The sequence below is a fragment of the Giraffa tippelskirchi genome, chromosome 9, assembly GCF_054371585.1.
Source record: "Giraffa tippelskirchi isolate mGirTip1 chromosome 9, T2T-mGirTip1v1.2.pri, whole genome shotgun sequence".
Lineage (NCBI taxonomy): Eukaryota > Metazoa > Chordata > Mammalia > Artiodactyla > Giraffidae > Giraffa > Giraffa tippelskirchi.
The window spans coordinates 145,465,460-145,486,485 of record NC_137283.1 but is presented as its reverse complement, the minus strand read 5'-3'; the positions used below and the strand labels follow the sequence as shown (position 1 = coordinate 145,486,485).

Here is a 21,026-nt window from a genome sequence, read left to right as displayed (position 1 = left end):
TATGAAATGCAGAAACCAGTTGAAGCAGATTCCCTGAGCCCCTTTATGTAAGAAAAAATAAAACCAGATGCTACAAAGACTTAATACAGATTAAGGAACTATCAGATTACCACATTCAATCTTCACAGTAATCACGCAGGCTAAATATTTATATTTTGATATTTAAATGAGAAAACCAAGGCTCAGAGAGACAAAGTGACTTGCCCAAGATCAGTAAGTAAACAGTAAAGTCAAATTCAAGATCATTGGGCTGAAGGTTGTACGTTTTTCAAGACATCATACTGTTTCTGAACTTTAAAATTTAAGAAACCAATCCAGGTGCAATATCCAGGTCTTTATACCAACATTCATCTTTTGTATCTTTGCTCAATAACATATTCTCAGTCACTTTCCACTAAACTCATATCTAGTTAGGTATTATCCACCATTCAGTAAACATCATTTTTAAATGTTCTTAACTTCCAATAATATTAATAGTTGTCACAAAGGTCACTTTTCAAGGTCCTTTCTTAGTCAACATTCTGGGTGTCAAATTCATCCTTATTTAATTTTTAAAGTGAAAGTGAGAGCCATTCAGTCGTGTCAGCCTCTTTGCGACCCCATAGACTGTACAGTCCATGGAATTCTCCAGGCCAGAATACTGGAGTGGGTGGCATTTCCCTCCTCCAGGTGATCTTCCCAACCCAGGGATCGAACCCAGATCTCCCCTTTCTCCAACTGGACACACATCATCAGTTCTCCATTTTAGTATCCATAAATGACATGTAATTTCTAAAAGTACACCTTCAAATTGGACATACAAATAGTACAATGAAGCAAAACACATTCATTGCCAAAAGTCAAAAAGATCTAGATTCAAATCCTGGTGTGAAACTAGTTAGCTCAAAAACTTGTCAAGTACTTTATATTCAGTAAGCCTCAGATACCTCAGGTAAGAAAGGATTTTACTATTCACTTTACAAGGATTTTTTGAATACTAAATCAAGCAATATTTGTAAAGATTCTAACACAGTACTTGGTCAAGGTAAACTGTCAACAATTAGCAGGTACTGGTAACATCATTAGCATTATTAAGTTTAAAATGTGATATGCAAATTTGTAAATAGGAACAGCTGACAAAGGCATTGGACACTGGTAAGGCCTCCTGTTCTCTTCCTGATATGCAAAAATCATGAAAATCCTGCCCCTCTGTTATTTCTGACACTGACATCACTGACCTGATGCTCGCAGATTTTGCTTTTAAGTCATTCCATCTTTGGTTCATATCATCCAGTCGATGCTGAAGCATAGTTGCCTCTTCGGAATTTCCCAAAGCTTTTACCATCTTCTGCCTGTTTCCATCAATGCTTTTAAATATGTCATTGTGGGCATCAATTTCCGCCTGGATGTCCTGAACAGAAAAAGGCAAAGAGATAATGCAAATATTAGATATTAGTGTCAACACTACTTGGGATTGCTGTACAGAGTTGTATTCTTTTACACTCCACAGACGAGCTTTCTAAAAAGCAAAATAGCTAATTTTACCTTATATGATAACAAATTGACGTGTTTTCACAATTTCTACAATGAAAATAATAGTCTTTAAACCTTTAAGGCACTGATTTCCCCATTCTTGAAAATGCAATGCATTAAAATCTACATTTCAAGTACCAACTAGTTAGATGTTCAAATTGAATGAGAACTTTTTCAAATTTTGTACAATTGTGATTGCCAAATCACTCAACTTTGCTTAATACCCAAACAAATTATTTCTCCCCTTTCCACATAGACAAAATTTCCCTCAAAATATGAAGTTTTACAGAGGTCACTATGATATTACATAATTTAAAAATGTTTGTTACATTTAGACAAACTTACTAATAGTTCATTCTTCCAATCCAATAAAATTCATTTCTAAATTTAAAAAAGCATTTCACAAAAATGTTTATCTTATTAAAAAATAAAAAACAATGACAAAATAGTATTTCTTCTACTTAAAAGGAAAATATTTGGTTTACTTTTATAAAGTAAATTTGAGTATAGTTTAAGTAAAATAAGAATTCTTATAAATTAATAATAAAAATTGGTTCAGACTTTGAGAAAGCATTTTGGCAATTTGTATCAAAAGTCTTAAAGCTGTTCAAATTACCTATCCTAAGAAGATTTATGCATAAATACATTAATCACATTGATTGTTCTTAAAGTAAAAAAGTAAAAACCATCATAATGCTGATTAATGCTAACATACTATTGGGTTTTAAAATGGAGGATATTGTGATGTCAATTTAATTTTTAAAGTAGGTGTTTAAATTAGCATATGTATTTGTAAATCATTGAACACACATACTTTAGAAAATTGTAAGAAATAAATCAGAATATTGTAATCTCTGTATAAGAGGATTAAAGGTGATTTTAGCTTTCTTCTTTACATTTCTGAGTTTCCAAGTTTCTATGAAAAACAGGATTTCTTTCTGTAATTAAATAAATATAACACATTTAAACTTTAAAATACATTCAGTCTTATGAATTTTTTAGTATTCCCCTGTTACAAAGTTGTCAACACAATTTTTTGTATTAATTTGGCAATTACCTTTCCTTCATGAAATAAATGGGATATGTGGCTAACTCTAGTGTGATAGTCATTACCATGCAACAACCAAGCATGAACTTACAAATGGAAAAGCAGACACCAGAGGGGCCCTGAATTTGTGGGGTAAGTCTCCAAGGCATTAATTAGTAATGAATATTAAGGCAATGTACTGCAGAAATAAAAATTATATTTCTGGTAATGAGTGAGAATTAGTAAAAGGAGAGCAAACTCTTAAACACTATAGCTTTGTTATATTTCTCATCTTCAATTTCCCTTATAAACCTCATTCTTAAGTTTCTCCAATTCTAAATGAGCATGGTAAAAAATTAAACAGAATTTTTTCCAATACTCAGAAAGCTGTTACTAGTTTAGGTGGCTCAGAGGGTAAAGCATCTGCCTGCAATGTGGGAGACTTGGGTTCAGTTCCTGGGTTGGGAAGATCCCCTGGAGAAGGAAATGGCAACCCACTCCAGTACCCTTGCTGGGAAAATCCCATGGACAGAGAAGCCTGGTAGGCTACAGTCCTGCTGCTGCTAAGTCGCTTCAGTCGTGTCCGACTCTATGCGACCCCATAGACGACAGCCCACCAGGCTCCACCGTCCCTGGGATTCTCCAGGCAAGAACACTGGCGTGGGTTGCCATTTCCTTCTCCAATGCATGAAAGGGAAAAGTGAAAGTGAAGTTGCTCAGTCGTGTCCGACTCTTTGCGACCCCTTGGACTGCAGCCTACCAGGCTCCTCCGTCCATGGGATTTTCCAGGCAAGAGTACTGGAGTGGGTTGCCATTGTCCATGGGGTTGCAAAGAGTTGGACACGACTGAGCGACTTCACTTCCTGATAAGCAATTCAGGCATTCTATTATGAATCAAGGCTTAGAGGACTTCCCTGCTGTCCAGTGGTTAGGACTCAGCACTTTCACCACAGAAAGCCTAGGGTCAATCCCTGTTCAGGGAACTAAGATCCCACAAAGCAGGAGGCACAGCCAAAAACAAAAAAATAAAAAACAAGAGGGGGAAGCATTCCCTCCGACCCCCCAAAAAGGAACCAATGCTTAGTGGCCAGCATCAAAGTAATTGTTTTTCAAGCATCTACAGACCTAGGACACATGGAAAAGCCTTCTGTGCCTCATTACTCCAATCAGCGTGGTAAAAAGATAACACATGAGGATAAGGGATAGAACTGTCATAACTTCTGAGAAGACTTGAGGTATCTAGCATGACATTAATGGAGTCATATTTGAGAGGTGGAAGACGTGAACACAAAGTTTGATGGATAGCTTCTGCAAAATTTATGCTCCAAATTTGCAAACCCATTGATCTCTGGGTTATCTAATGACAAAGCCAAACCAGGTCTCCCTGCAAAGTGTAATCTGAGTACACCAAGAATTAGCATTAACCACTAAACAAAAACTCTAAGACTGTTGACTCTTCTCTACTTTACTAGCACCTCCATCCCAGAGAGTACAGAGCAGACACTGAGGGGAAGCGGTGGAACACAGCCAGATACTGATTCAAGGTTTTCAGGCTGGGCAACATTGTGCATGCAAACAGCAATCTGGTTATAATTTTAGCTTGGGATGTTTCAAATAGAAATTCTCAGTAAAAAAGAGAAAGAAAAGTAAAGTTCTGCTGGAAGAGCCTTTCATGACCTCTCCTGAACAACACAGTCCTATCGTTTAGAATAGAACTGTTCTGTTTTTGTGTCCTGAAGTGCATTTGAAGACATCCAAAGAGATGCATTAAAAGCCAAGTTTTAAAACTTAGGCTGTAAGTATGTATGATAGCCATTTTTCTCAAGAAGCTCAGTGATAGAGTAAATAAGCTCTGTGTTGCCAAGGAGAAACTGGCCTCAAATTTCCTGTGTAGGTTCCTAAATATCATTATCAGTGGACCACACCAAAAATCACAAGGCAATTTCAAAACACAGCTTCCTGAAGCAGCCTATTTGCTTCCTTTCATATTCAAGAGACATAGAAAGGCATAGACATAAGATTCATAAACAGTTGTGTAAGTTTCACAAGAGCATTCCACAACATGAGGAAATTTGGATACCAACAGCATGAAGCAAATTTGGCTCTTCACATCAGATCAAGTGATGGGTTTTCCAATCTGTCCACAGTGACAAACAGAGTAAAACACAACTACATCACTGGCCCAGTCAATGATTATAAGTACTTCTATAAAGTTATGATTAACGGCACCAGCAGTGATCATACACTCATGTTGGAATATAAGTTTCAATATGTGGAAAACCCTTCCACACATGAGCCTCATCAAAAGTGAGGAAGAAAATCAACAACCAGAAAATGATCAAAGAAGAAGAAACCAGCATACATTATTTTTTTAATTTAACAGTCGGTGGCATATTTATTTGGTCAAATGTATTAAGAGCTCCTAAAAACAGAAAATCATCTTAATATTCCTTCTGTATCCTACATGGTTTCTGTTACACAGAAAAACAGATGTAGATAGATAGATAGATAGGTATAAATAGACAGTTGTAAAATGCATAAATGAATGTTTGTATAAGTTCATCTGATTGACTAGCATTTAACCAAGCCTAGCATATTAATGCCAAGAAAAATCAGACAAATAATTAGAAGGAAATGTAGCATTTTGCTTAATCTCTTCATTTCAAAAATTTAACATGGAGAATCTAAAATTACTTACAAGCTTGCAGTGCAAAGCCTTGCCTCAACTTCTCACTGGAAATTTAGAATTACACGCGGTTAATGAATCATGCTCCTTCATAGATCCCTGTGTAATGATGCACTGGTTTTTAAAATCAAGATGCCAGCATGGGAGGCTGTCAGATCACGACCTTGATGTAACACCAAATGCTAAAATAAATTAAAGTTCTATGAAAGAGGGTTGAGTCTCACTGCATAGCCGGCCGGCTTGCCCTACTAATGTTCACCTCTGTCACCTAAAAGCCTCTGACGATTAGAGAAACATTAAAGCATGAAATGCTTATTGATAATTAGTTATGGGAATGTAATCCCTCTAGAAGCACAAAGCAATGCTCCTCCAAGCATTTAACTTAAGCCAGTCACGTGCACAGAGGGACCTTAGCAACATATTCAAGCAGTTAAACTAACATTTGAAAACAGAATACTTCAGGAATTCATGCGAAAGGCTTGCAATGCACCTTCAAATAACATAAGCATCATGCAGAAGGCTACAGAAAGCAAAGGGTTAGAATAAAGAGATTACATATTACTCTCTAAGTAAAATAGTGGCACAGTGGTAAAGAATCCGGCTGCCAATGCAAGAAACTCAGGTTCGATCTCTGGATAGGGAAGATCCCCTGGAGAAGGAAATGGCAACCCACTCCAGTATTCTTGCCTGCAAAATTCCATGGACAGAGGAGCCTGGTGGGCTACAGTCCATGGGGTCACAAAGAGTTGGACACAACTAACTGACTGAACACACACACACACTCTCTAAGTAAAATACCATCAAAAGCCTAAGATGCACACTTAAAGAAGAACTTTGCAGAAAACAGTTACAAGAGTTCACAGAGGTTCACTGGATGAACAATTACTCTTTTTGTACACAACACCCATTACCCAGGTCAAAATAAACTACACAAATAAAGAAAAAGCATTTATTTATTTGCTTACTCAATAGTTGATATTTTAATACCAGATTTACCCTAACTGAACATTTCTCTAATGATATAACCCCTAGAGATATTATATGCAAACACTTTATACTGTAAATCACATACATTTTATTTCTTCATAAGGATCAAATAGCAGCTGTTAACTATGTAAGAGAAAATGTTTCCTTAGACTACAGTAAACAGAACTGTTTTAGCTCTCTGATAAGAAAAAGAAATTTAGAACAGTACCATTAGGAACTCTTCAACAACTAAGTTGGTGTTAGGATAGATTCATCCCCTTTGTTGACATAATTTTGTTTTATTCTTGCATGGCGTATTTACCTAACCCTACATGGCCACTGCAATGTTTTCTCTGAAGTTCTGACCCCTTTACTGAAGGCAAAGAAGTGAAGTTAGCAAAAACTTCCCAACTATATCCCAAGGCTCAGGCTAAATCAACAAAGTTAAGCATTAGGGAAAAAGAAATCTACTGTTCCTTTCAAAAGACAGACCAGAAATCAGAGACCATTTAGGATGGATTGTCGAGAGCCCAGTAGGATCACTACCAAAATTTCAGGTTTTGAAAATGAGGGATCATGAGTATCTTTAAAATTAGGCAGGTGTTATCTAAAAAATACACAACCAAACAATATCTTCAAAGGTCGTTATGTGCTATGTAAATATGCTTTGAGACAGTTTATGAGACTTCTGGAATGGTGAGCAATTGCAGTTAGTCAATTAATTATTACAATTAATTTGTTGATATCAACAAAGCATTCAATTATTTATAAATTATATTTTCTTTCAATAGCTAATCTCATAAGTTTTACCCACTCTACTTATAATTATGGAAGCACATTTTGACACACAAAAGAAAGTGGCATCCCCTGGTATACAGGAGCATTTAAAAAGTAAGAAATCAATGCCAGTAATGTTCTTTTCTCATTATCTGTGATTATAAATACATGTTAGACAATAGAGTAGGAAAAAAGTTAAATTACCAAGTGGAACAAATTTACAATTAACTGCACTTGCAAGACAATTTGAAGAAGCCAACTTGAAATGATAGAGAATCAATAAACAAACTACATTTTAAATTCCAACAGAGCAAACACCATTATCAAGAAAGATATCTTTCACAACAACAAAAAAAAGGTGTTCAAAATCCTTGACTCTATACCAACTGTTACTAAAACATACTAACATCCTAGCGAGTTAAAACATAGTGGCTTTCCTTGTGAGGTGCACTTTATATAAGCAGGCTTGATCTGCACAGGAACATGAGTTTAAGTACAGTTATTAACCAATGTTTTCATGTAATCAAACTATTGTGCTACCGTAATTCCCAAAATCGGATTGTATAAATAAAATCAAACAAGTTTGAAAACTCAAAGGTTTTTGTATTTTAAATATTTTAAACTACAGTCCTGGGGCACCCAACTTTTTAACTCCTGATCTGTAAAAAGCAGTTCTATTGCCCAGAAAGCTCTTAATTTCTTCCCCAACACAACTCCCACCATACACATATCAGCACACAACCTCAGTTCCTTCCTTAATTTTAAAGTCATCATGAGTCCCAGCTTAAATGTCATTTCTCCAGAAGAAACTTCAGATTAGATTATGTCTACCTCTTACACTTACTTACAGCTTCCTCCTTTTGCTCAATTACAGACTTACATAATACACACTTGTTTAAGGTCTATTTTCTCCTACTAGGCTACAGGCTCAAAGAAGGGAGGTCTTCCCTGTTATCCACCCCATCTTTGAACTCATCCCAGTATCTGGTATATAGTGTGCACTTCTCAAATCTTTACTAAATATATATTAAAGAAAGAGTAGATCTTGAAATTGGATACTGTGTCTTTCCAGGAGATTTTTTTTGTAACTATATACTACAAATTGAGCAGCAAAGTATAGCTTCAAATCATATTTTTAAATATTGGTCATCCTAAAGAATATCAAAATCATAAAGGAAATTTAGCATTGAGTGGTTTCTCTCTGTGTTGTCACTATAAGAAACATCTTTCCCAAAGAATTCACCAAGAGGGTGGACTTACAGAAACAGACACACACACACACACCCTTAGAGATCTACTATTATCATTAATCATCAAGTAGCAGAATTGCATAAAGAAAAGGCAATGGTCACTCAAAACGTCACTAGGCTAAAACTGTCCATTATTCTATCCTCTGTGACTACTGTATAAATAAATGGAACACACAGTACATAGTGTAGGTGGCTCAAGTATGACAATATTAACAGCCACTAAGTCTGTCACATACTTCCTTTATGAAGTAATTTCAAGGAGAAAATTAATTCATTAAAATCAAAGCAGCAATAAAAGAACTCACAGGCTGGACTTCAGAAATGTGCTTTAGTGGATCAGCTTACTGTGTCATGTCAACTGTGAGTGTGAACTCTTTGTTTATACCCTAGTACAAATGCTCACCCCTCATCACCTGGTTGAATGATTAGGACTTGCTTGCTGACTGGTACTTCTTGCCATAAGGTCATCCTCCCCTGATGAGAAGTTTCTGTTTCGATCTCCTCTTTAAGACTATCTGGAGAACATGTGGTTCCCTTCAGTTGGGGTTTCCTGATCCCTGGTGAGCTGTCACTGTGAGGAAACACTACAGAACACTTCCTGCCACCTGGGTCCCCAGGAACCCTGGGTACCAGGTACAATCTGCCCATCTTGCTTATGGTGGAAACCCACAATTCTGGCATCACACATTTTGGGACTAGCTAAGCAAATTACCGATCCCAACCATATGCCAAACATCTATATGTGAACAGATACCCAATATAAGTCACAAACCACTAGATTTCTCTAAAACTCAAAAACATAAACTAGATACCCCCTTTCAATTTACAAACTGCTGTCCTGAAGTTATGCTGAAGATCGGGTATCACCTGGAAATTTCAGTTATCTGACCAATCTGCAACTTTTCAGAAAACACATGATTATTGCAAACTTGGACTCTAGCTTTCTTAAAGCCTGAAATGGCTTCAGGACTCCAGCAAAATACCTTTTTGCTCTAAGAACCCAAGCATAAGCCTGAACTATTACAGTTAATAGTTGAAGCATAGGCTGGATGAAGCACAAGCTGGAATCCAGATTGCAGGAAAATACCAATAACCTTAGACATGCAGATGATACCACCCTTATGGTAGAAAGCAAAGAGAAACTAGAGTCTCTTAATGAAGGTGAAAGAGAGGAGTGGAAAAGTTGGCTTAAAATTCAGCATTCAAAAAACTAAGATCATGGCATCCAGTCCCATCACTTCATGGCAAATAGACGGGGAAACAACAGAAAAGAGTGAGAGACTTTATTTTTTTTGCTCCAAAATCACTGTAGATGGTGACTGCAGCCATGAAATTAAAAGACACTTGCTCCTTGGAAGAAAAGCTATGACCAACCTAGACAGCATATTATAAAGCAGAGACATTACTTTGCCAACAAAGGTCCTTCTAGTCAAAGCTATGGTTTTTCCAGTAGTAACGTATGGATATGAGAGTTGGACCATAAAGAAAGCTGAGTGCTGAAGAACTGATGCTTTTGAACTGTGGTGTTGGAGAAGACTCTTGACAGTCCCTTGGACTGCAAGGAGATCCAACCAGTCCATCCTCAAGGAAATCAGTCCTGAATATTCACTGGAAGGATTGATGCTAAAGCTGAAGCTCCAACACCTTGGCTACCTGATGCGAAGAACTGATTCATCGGAAAAGATCCTAATGCTGGCAAAGATTGAAGGCAGGAGGAGAAGAGGAGGACAGAGGATGAGATGGTCGGATGGTCCAACACCAACTCGATGGACATGAGTGAGCAAGCTCCCGGAGTTGGTGAGGGACAGGGAAGCCTGGCGTGCTGCAGTCCACGGGGTAGCAAAAAGTCAGCCGCGACTGAGTGAGTGAACTGAACTGATTACAATTACTGATAAGAAGAGAAAAGTGTTAAATCACCAAGGTTAGTATTCTCTCTAGAAGTAGATCACTAAGACTAAGGAAAAGATAAGACTAAGGAAACCAAGAATAAAGGAACTATGGGAAGACTGTTACTCACTTTCCAAAGGTATCATGTGCCTTTTGCTTTAGAGCAGTAAGCCTTAGCCTTTCCCTAGAAATGACATTTTTGCTTCCAGAGCTGGGGAAATGTAGCTGTATTTGAGAGCTGTGAGGCAGAGGTACCTTTCCATAATATAGTTTTCCTGGCAAGGGATCAATGTAGCATAGCCTAAATATATGAGATAGCTTTTGTGAAAATACACAAAGGATTTTTTTTTAAAGAGACTTAAGTTGGAGAAAAATACTATCACGTATGACAACTTCCTAAAAATGAAATATGGAAAAGAGATTAACTTTCACATAGATTTTTATAAAGGCATCTAAAACAAAAATAAATATATATGGAGAACTTCAGATGATGAATGGCAACAAGATTGTTTCTTTGAATTTGCTCTGTCTCAAAAAAAAAAAAAAATCCTAAATCAAGCCTTTGACAGGACTAAGTCAGTAGGCTTCTTTTACTGTCAATTTAACTACTAAAATAGAAACATGCAGGTCCTAAAGTTTGGGAGGTAAAGAAGGAAACAAAGGAATATGACCAGAACTTGTAACTTCGTCAGTAAAATGGCCAAAAGGCTGAGGCAGGTTACTAACCTCCGGGATCTGACCTAGGCTTTGGAGACTAATAACAGCAATTACAATACAAAAGTCCAGCTATTGCCCACAATTACTGCTTCTCAGGGGGTCTAAGTAATGAATTATTTATGTAACATATGCCCTATACCTTTTTAGGAAGAAACAGAAAAATCTATGCAAACCAAGCTAACAGACCTCTTTATGGTCATAAAGTTTGTCACCTGCTGTTACCAGCTGCCATAAAGAAAGTTTCTCTAATCTCCTCCACCCCTTCTAAATGGTGGGTGAGTTAACCAGGAACCATCCTTTATCCTCAGGAATGTAGGTGCTTAATAACATATTAAAGGGAGAGGTCAAAGTGAGTCCTGAGTTAACAACCCTTACTAGGAGAGTTGGGGTGCAAGGAGAGAAGCCAGGAGGAGGGATCATTTGACCAGGAAAAATTGAATTCTTCAATCCTCTTTTCACTGCACTGTTTCTACCATCAGGAGGCAAGCAATGACTGCAACTGTTTTGGAAAAGCTTTCAAACTTTTCATAAAATGACGCGGTTTTATGCCTTTTTCCTCTGGCAATTGTGGGTTTGTAAGAAAAAGCCCATTATTCTTTAAGTGACTCAATATAGTCTTGTTTATGTTTGTACATTCAATGAACCATAGGGTATTCGTGGTGAAAGCTCCTGAGTACATCTTTAACAGCTGATAAGTAATTGATTTATGCACAGCGGATCCTCTGCCCCTTTTCTTTCCTTTAAAGATGGGAAGTTGAAAGAAGATAGGCGTTTGGTATCCAAAAGCTGAGGAAGACAGGAACCCATAAGCAGCATGCTGAGGTTTCTGTTTTGTTTAACTATAAATGTAAGGTAGCATTTGGCAGGCTAGACTCAATCCTAGAGTGTGCCAAGAACTTTCCTATGGAAAAAAAAAAGAACTAAATGCAAAAATAAAGATCCAAGCATGAAAGCTCCATGGTGCACACAAGCACTACGCATTTAAGACAGACATTTAAGACAGACCCAGCTGGAAAGAAAAAGGAAAAGTCTAGGATCAAATAGGCCATCATCCCTGGGAGGCATCCTCCCCCGACTCTCAGAACTGAAACTTCAGAAATGAGGCTAGAAAAGTCAGTGCTTGGCCATTGCAGGGAGAGAAACCTGAGGGGTATGGAAAATAGAACCCACGCCTGATGAAGTCAGACTCTGGCATGAAAACAGAGTGTTGTTACTGGCTTTTTTTTTTTCCAAAATAACTTTCAATTAAATTACCAGCCGACCTGACTACAAAGGATCTCTTCTGATGTGAAATTCTAAAACTGACAGGCATCATGACAAGCCCTGCAGACCAAAGGAAAGATTGCTAACTCAATCTTGAGTTGAAAAAAAAAAAATTAAGATATCAAATCGAATGCCTTAGAAATTATATTAAATAATCAGAATTGATAGAATATCTGCCATCCAAATGCATAGTAGAAAGACGAAGACAAGGAAAGGAAGAAGAGAGAGGAAAAAAAAAGTACATTCATGAAGTCTGCTTTCTGCATACCTTTTCAAATTTTGTCAGCAATTCCCGTAAGCTGAAGTTCAGACCAATCATTGTCCAGTAGCCCTTGAAGCCTACATCTTTCCGGCAAACTTCCTTCAACCAACAGCATTTAACTTCTAAAAACCGTATCTTTTCTGGCTATACTTTAAAATCCTTTGTAAAATCCTTTACAAGCCTTGCCCTTGAGCTATGGTCCATGAGCAGCAGCAGCTTGCGTTGGGACATTTTAGCCACTTCACTGAGGCTCCGGGACTTCATGGACTTCGGAGTTCATAAGGAAAAGACCTGTCGGTATGTTCTCTGCTAGCTGCATTCCACGAGGCTGGCATGGTCTCCTTTTTCTCTGGGAAGCTTAGGAGTCCCTTCTGTTCACCTCACTAATGACCTGCAGCCCACAACTGATCTCTCCTGGGCCCCAAGCTTAGAGTTTGGTCTCAATTACGCACAGCAAAAAAAGAAGTTATATCCTGGAAACTTGCATGAGAGAAGGCCAAAAAAAGAAAGAAAGAAAAAAAAAGAATAAAAATAAAGAGCCAAGCATTACCAACTTCCTCCATTCACACTGGTTTCAGGAAGAAAAAGAAAAAAAAAAAAAATCCTGGGTAAGGAGCCAGTTTTCAAAAAGCATGACTTATGTGGAGTTCGAACAGCAAGAAGGGCACTCCTGTCTGAAGAAACACCCAAACACGGGACAAGAGGCCACCGGCTTGCACTCTCACAGACACTGGCAGCCTGTGTTGCTATGGTAACCACCAAGCTAGTTTCAATCCATTTCCCTAAGTCAGGCTGTGCCTAAGGGATGCCGTGTCAGTGCAACAGAACTAAGTTATTTAAAAAGTGGTTCGTTCTATGCACCCAGAGAAAAGTTTAAGCAGCAGGTCTCATGGTCCCCCTTGCAGAGTGTGCAACAGGGCAGGCAGCCTCATCAGCTTTGGCAGCTCCCCGGGCCAATCTGACAGGAGTGTGGTAATCCACTTCTCTTTCAAGCAGTTGTTTATTATTTTAATCAGCATCCTCCCTTCCACCACCCCTCACACACAGTTTGAAGTGAAGCTCACTCCCACTTCCTGGAGGTCTCCCCGCCCCGATCTGCAGTACCAGAACCTCTCAAATTGTCTCAATCCTGAATAATCACAGGACCCATATTCCAGTTCAGAGCCCACCCATGAAAACATGAGGGACTGGGAGCACAGCACCATACAAATCATCAAACAAAATAAGTGCGATCAATTGCATTATTTTTAAAAAAGTTTTAACAGCAAAATGGATGGGAAAGTCTTTTTAAAAGGAAGGTATTTATCTCATTGACTGTTTTCATGGAGGGAATCTACTTGTTTCTGAAACAAAACTTAAGTGAAATTACTCAAAATGTGAGCAATAACCAGTTATTTTTAAATGTGCCCTCTATTTTGATGTTAAATTATTCCTGACACTGAGAGAAACACTATCTTCTATAAAGTTTTAAGAGTTTAAATGCTTTCAAGGAAAAAGTTGAATCCAAATGATATATTCTTTGCACTGCTCTTAGGGACATCATTCCAAGGCAAAAATGTGATTTTGTTTTTGCATTACATAGCTATTCAGTATACCAATAAAAATATACCAGTTACGATCATATGAAACAATACTTCTTTAATTGTGTGCAGAATTTCATCATAAATATGTAATGCTCTTAAAAGTGACACTATCACAAATGGAATGAATTTAATCTTAATATAACTAAGTTTGTTTTTGCGTCAGTACATACAGCAAAGGAAATATAACCCTGAAATTAGAATATGTATCTCCTAAAAAGCTATTTGAATTACTTAAAACATCAAAATTATTAGCACTCATTTAACCATATGCAGAAAGAGATTCCAAACAAAAGGAAAAAACAAATGCTATAGGGGAACACTATACAACGTAGTTATTATTTTTTGGATTTGCAAACAATTTTTCTTTCCAAGTCATTCCCAACTTATTTATATCAGTACTGAAGTAGCATGTGTTTTACATATGCAGATCTATACAAAATTTAACAGGCTTTAACAAATATTTTCATCATTTATTCATAAAAATCAACATGTCCCCAGAGGCAAGCTGGCTTTATGAGATCTCTAGTGGAAAGTGTTTTCAAAGTGCCCATTTCAGATTTATACACAGACACTACAATTTCAAACACAAGTGTAGTACACTGATTATCCAGAAATTTAGAAATAAAATTAGTCTGTGCAGTGTACATCCAGAAAAAAAAGCACTGACATCGGTGTGAAAACTAGTCATCAAAAACTTACACGTGAAGAAACTTACACGGAAACTGACCAGGACAACCCTGATCTGGGAGGGCTCAGGGGCCACACGCTGAGATCTCTCAGCAGCAACAGATAAACTTTTTACATAAATACAAGACAAAAGGAACCACCAGCATGGACACCACCTCCAGCACCACCACCACAAAAACACAAATAAATAAAGGGGAAAGAGAGAGAGTAAAAAAAAAAGAACAATCTTTCTCAGCTGGGCAAACGTCCAACTACCACCCAGGATGCTGGGTGACTGTGATCAGAGACGTGTGCAAACATGAACCCCCCACCCCCACCACGCCAACCCCATTCCATGCACATATCAGAAGAGTGAATTAAATAAAAACTCTCTGTAACAGAGAGGAGGAACACAGTCTTTCCCTAAAGTAGAGCCTTATGTTTAAAGGGGTTTTATACCAAGACAAGAATGGTATGATACAATTAGAGCTCCGAATATCTGGTAGCCTTAGGCAAGGCTAATCTTTACAAGGGAAAAGAAGCAGCACCCTGCGGGTTAGGGTACCTTCCCTGAAGAAAAGAGCAGGGGGAACTTTATCAGCATAACTAAAGCTGGCACTTTAGTACTAGAAGAGATGAAGACAGAACAAACCAGTCAATCCTAAAGGAAATCAGTCCCGAATATTCATTGGAAAGACTGATGCTGAAGCTCCAATACTTTGGCCACCTGATGAGAAGAGGGGACTCATTGGAAAAGACCCTGATGCTGCGAAAGATCTGAAGGCAAAAGGAGAAGGGGGATGCAGAGGAAGAGATGGTTAGATAGCATCACTGATTCGATGGACATTAATTTCAGCAAACTCCAAACTCTGGGAGATGGTGAAGGATGGGGAAGCCTGGTGTGCTGCAGTTCATGGTGTCGCAAAAAGTCAGACTCAACTTAGTGACCGAACAACAACAAGGGAAGAGAAGAAGAATTCCCACATGGAATTCAAGAGTGGGGTGTCCAGAAGTCAGAGTCTCTACCAGCCACTCACCGCCCTGATGTTCCCTGCAAATGTTTAATGCTCATTCTCAGAACTGATATCCTCCGCTCGGGCAGAAAAGGCAATACTAAACAAAGCTCCCTACTCCCAGTTTCCATCCCTGGGTTCGGAAGATCCCCTGGAGGAGGCTACAGCAACCCACTCAGAATTCCTGCCTGGAGAGGAGCCTGACAGGACAGAGGAGCCTAATAGGCTACAGTCTGTAGGATCACAAAGAGTGTGTCATGATGAAGCAACTTAATATGCATGCATGCACGCACTCACAATTATAAAATACCAAAAACTAAGATAGTGACGAACCTAGCTTTGATGACATTCTCTTTTGGAGAAAAATGGATCCACATGGAACCATTCAAAAGAAAACAATTTTTAATTCTCACCTAATTTTAACAAGACTGTAATGATCTCTTCATTAAAACACTGTAAAGTAACTAAAAGTGTTAGTTTTTAATTGAGGCAGAAGTGACATTAACAATTTTATTTTTAAAGGGTTAAAGACAAATTATTTTATGTAAGATACTCCATAAACTTCAAATAGCTAAATATTTAGTATATTATTTAAAAGGACTGTGCCCTATGTAACTGAGTGACACATTAGAAGTAAAACCTGTAAAGTGTGAATGTGAATGGTTTTTATAACTGTGAGCACATTTTACTATGTGTTTGTGTTTGGCATCTATAACTAAGACTATTTTCTCAGTTTAAACTCTGTATACAAAATAACCTCTTGGTGATATTCCTTACATCTCCATAGTCCTTTCTGTTTTTAACCAAGCACCTCTTTGATAAATTATCTTCTGTAATCCTGTAATTATTGAAACAATCAAAAAAAAATGGGCCCCCAGTGAAAGCAATATATCACCACAGAAACTTAGTAAACTGGATGACGAAATCTGAAGCAACTGACATTTTGCCAGTCTAAACTAGCGTGCAAAGAAATTGTGCACTAAATCTTCAAGTGGAATAAACATAATTCTACCAAATCTGTTTGTAACAGATCAAAAACCACTGACTATTCTAAGATTCTCCAGTTAAATAAATCATGTCTCAAATGTAGACAACAGTTCCATGAGAAAGTGAACGTTACAGAACCAGAGAGAAGAACAGGAAAAGTCAATAATGGAATCAATAAAATCTAAACCTACATTGCTTAATAAAAACAACATTCCACTGCCAAAATGAAGAGAGCTACATGTATATATAGCTTTGGCAAAAACTTTCAAAGGATAAGCTAATTTAAAAACTTTTTACACTTCAAAACAGTATTTTACTTAATTTGTTAAAATATGACTTACTTTTTAGCAATTTCATCAAGGCAAGAAAACATTCTTTAGGGTTCAGTCAAATATAAGCAAAAAGAGAAGTCTAAATGCTTTGCTGAAAAACAATTTATGCCATACCCAAATAGTGGATCTTAAAGTACCCTTCCCATTAAACATAAACTTCACATTTATAAACACTGTAAAGACAAAAGTATGTTTCCTGTGCAAAACCTAACAGGTTTCTCTTTACATTGACCAAGATAACAAAAAGAAAAGAAAGCCTTCTTGGGAGTTTCTATAGCAAAGCATATGGAGGTCAATAGGTGATTACAAATAAATCTGTACATCATGGCTTTATTCAAAATGAAGAGCTTCAGGCGTGGGTAGAAAAATGTACTTATTACAAAGCCATTCAGACTTAAGGAAAGATCCTGATTATAATGGCTTTGAAAGGACTATACACAATTATCTTTTCCCATAACCTTTCTAACTTGGGGTTTATGTCAAAAATAAAATAGCTTCTAGACCCTAATCATGATCTGAGATTTCCATTCATTGTCTACTGCCTCTGTAGTTCTCTTGAGGGAAGACTACTCGATACATTACTGCCTTCTAGTTAACAGCAGCCAGCAACCCAGTCTGTCAGCTGGTAGCTATTTAAAGTAATATACAGCCCTAAAGGGCAGAAGGTTCACTCTAAAATGGAGGCCTGAGCCCCCTGATGAAAGGCGGGACTCTCCTTTTATCCCAGGAAGTTTAGGCAATATGCTTGGTGCACAAAGAGTTATTTTGCACACTCATCCCTTCAACAATGTCATCTATTTTGATAATTATGCAGGTACCAACTGGGAAATAAAAATTATAAGTTGTAAACTTAAAGATTCAATATAAGATTTCCATAACCTACAGGCAGAAGCCTCTAAAGACACAAAGAGCTTTTTCTTCTTGTGGGAAGCGGATGGGTGCAGTGGGGTCTGAGGAAGAAAAATGCCAGATGATTTGCTTCTGAGTTAGTCGACCAGGTGCAGGGGTCAGCCTTCAGCAAACTTCTCAATATTTAATGATTCATAGAATACTTTATTAGGTGACTAAAATAATGCCAAGATAAGTTAATGCTTCAAAACCGTATCCTTCCTAAAAACTATGCAGCATCACACAAGAGTGAAACCATCCCAGATGGCTGAACCTCACAATTCCAGATGCGTACTGATAGCAGAATAAGCAACTAAATTGTAAGGGCTTTGAAGAAGGTCATTAAAGATTTTTAAAGGGTTGTTCCAACTTTCCACAGCTCTTCAGATTGAGATATTTAAAGCCAAAATTAAAATACAAATTTTCATAATAAGAATGAATGTGTCAAGATAAATCAAAGTTGAAGGTGCTGTTTTCACTCCCGAGTAAAACACTGGTACTCTTCCTAGGAGGGCAGTGTTCCTACAATCTAAGTATGAATTTAAGGAACTGGACATTCAGTGAATCCTGAAGAAGTTCAGACTAACCTAGTGAGATCAGAGAGGCTTCAGTGTACAATAAAAGAGGTGGGGCTTTTGTGAGGCTTGTAGGCAAATCCATTCAAAGCTGAGTTACTGCTTCAGCTCTGCTCCATGCTCCTGTCATCTTCCTGCTTAGCATCTCACCTGCAATTCTCTACAAAATCATGCCCCAAGCCTACTTTGACTCCTTAAGCATAATTCACCCTCACTAGTCTCAACAATAACCAATCAATATACATACCACACAAACCTCTTATACTTACAAATATGGCTCCCTACAAAGAGTTTAGTCATCCTTTTTTCTCCCTGAGGATATTTAATTTTATTTACTATCTGTATCTTTATCTCCATTCCCTAGTTTGTTTACACTAAGCAACAAGTTCTACATTATGTCTTTATTTCCTCCCCCAAAAGTTTCAATAAAGTACTCTATAGACAGTAAACCCAGACAATGCATTATGCAGTTCATAATAAAACATGATTATGAAATGAGGAATTCCTATGTTTGATAGCATTGTTAAGCCATTACATTTGCGGAAGATTATTAAAAGCAGCATAGCTGACTTTTAAAAATCTACCTAACTTGGGGCTGGGGATCATTTAGCAAAATTCATCAAACATTAAAATGCATATAAACTTTGAGTCAGAAATTCTATCCCTAGGAATTTAATTTTCAAACATGCGAACAGACGTATGTACAAGGATGCACAGTAAGTCATATGTGACATGGCAAAAAGCTGAAAACAATCTAAATGTCTGTCAATAGGTAACTATGTAAATAAATTATGGTGGACTCCTATAATGGAATGCTGTACAGTTATGGAAATGAGGGAGATGACTGCTATGTGCAGATAAGAAATAATCTCTAATTATGTATATGTATATGGGATATATATGTATACCCTAAAAAAACAGAGATAAGACATAGTTACATAAAGGAACAATATATGAAATACAGACAATATTTCTGGAAAGAGATAAGACAGATACCTCTAAGAGGGGGGCTGGAGATGTGAGTGCCTAGAATGAGAGACTTTATTTTGTCTTTTTTTCTGTGTGGAAATTTTACTGCAGAGCCATGTTACTTTTTCCACACAAAATTAAGTCAAGAAATAGATGGAAAATTCCCAAGTAAAACAAAATTATCTTTCGAGGTAGATACCTATTTAAAAATGGTAGCCTCATTAGACCTGAAAGTAAATGCCACTGCAGACAATCATTTTTGTCTCTGAAAGTTTCTGAAGCTTTGAGGTGCCAGATGGTCTGACATTCTAGCAAATCAAACCTCAATAGAAACAAGCCTTCCACAGCAGTGGGTTGGTCAATGGTAAACTTTTCTAAAAGAGATGGAGACAAAGCCTTTTTGTTCTCATAAGTTACTCTATAACTAGTAACTCCAGCTTATTTAAGTAATAACTTTGTGTCTAAATAGGCATTGTACAATTCAAGCTATTCTTTTTCTAAGGAAACCAGAACTCCTATTGACATCTAATACTGTGATATTCTATCCTATAAAAAATGAGGAATGCTTATAAAACCCATTGATATACACCCCAAAAAGAATATCTAGCCTGATTTGTTCAAGGCAATTTAAATATGGCTTCACCTTTCAAACTGGGCTACATGATCTGACCTGGTGGGTTGGCAGAGGGAGTTGAGTACCAGAGTCCACTAATGGCTTAAGAGATGCTGCAAATACAAACAGCGATTTCTTTCATGGATCTGAGTTACGGTAGTGAGAGAAAAAAACATGGACTCTGCTTTGCTTGTCATGTCTGGAGTGGGTGTCTTTAACAAAATACTGCAGGAAATGTACAACTACACCTTAAGCAACCATGGGACAGCGAGATCTGGCAACTTCTTGTTTAAGGCTATATCAAATAGTAGAAGGAGGTCTATAATGTCTGTGTTGTTGCTTAGTTGCAGACTTGTATTCAACTCTTTTGTGACCCCCATGGACTGTAGCCCACCAAGCTCTTCTGTCTGTGGGATTTTCCAGGCAAGAATACTGGAGTGGGTTGCCATTACATTCTCTAGTTATCTTCCCAATACAGGGATTGAACCCACGTCTCCTGCATTGGCAGAAAGATTTTTTACCACTGAACCACTAGCTCTACATTAAATATTGTCAAGCCAAGCCTTTAGAGCACTATTTAAATGCAAAATTTGATCTGGCAGATGTTTTAACTTTAAAATAAAACTATGAGATGATTACAGTAATAAAGCCTTTGAGAGCACAACACCGAATCTAGTATTAAGGCTTATAAAAGGAATACTGGCATCAAAATTATAACCTTAGGAGGCTAAACAAATACCCAAGCAATGTTGCTACTGCACAAAACCTTTTTGGAATATTGCTTCAGAGACCCTTTTATAATTAACCAGAGAGCCAAATAATAAAACTTATCTCAGTTTTTTAAACATATTGCCACTTTTACCAGAAGTTTTTGATACTATCACATCAGCCCTTCTATCTTTATTTAATGATTCTTCACATCCCAACCCCAAAATACCTAAACTGTAATACAGCATTGTCCAGTAGAACGTTCTGCAATGGTAGAAATATTCTCTATTTTTGATGTGCGTAAGAGCAGAATGTCTCTTATGTGGCTAATGTGACTGAGGAACT

The 21,026-nt window shown here is 37.4% G+C and overlaps 1 protein-coding gene across 6 annotated transcripts in view; it reads right to left on the bottom strand.

The window, feature by feature from the left end:
• UTRN (utrophin) overlaps positions 1-21,026 on the bottom strand; it is a 538,953-nt gene that overhangs the window by 158,562 nt on the left and 359,365 nt on the right. For 5 of the 6 annotated variants that reach the window (XM_081531053.1, XM_081531054.1, XM_081531057.1 and 2 more), the window contains one exon: positions 1,218-1,390. In XM_081531053.1, the coding sequence (XP_081387179.1) occupies positions 1,218-1,390 (173 nt within the window). The remainder of the gene's footprint in view (positions 1-1,217; positions 1,391-21,026) is intronic. The other variant, XM_081531055.1, reaches the window with a different exon arrangement.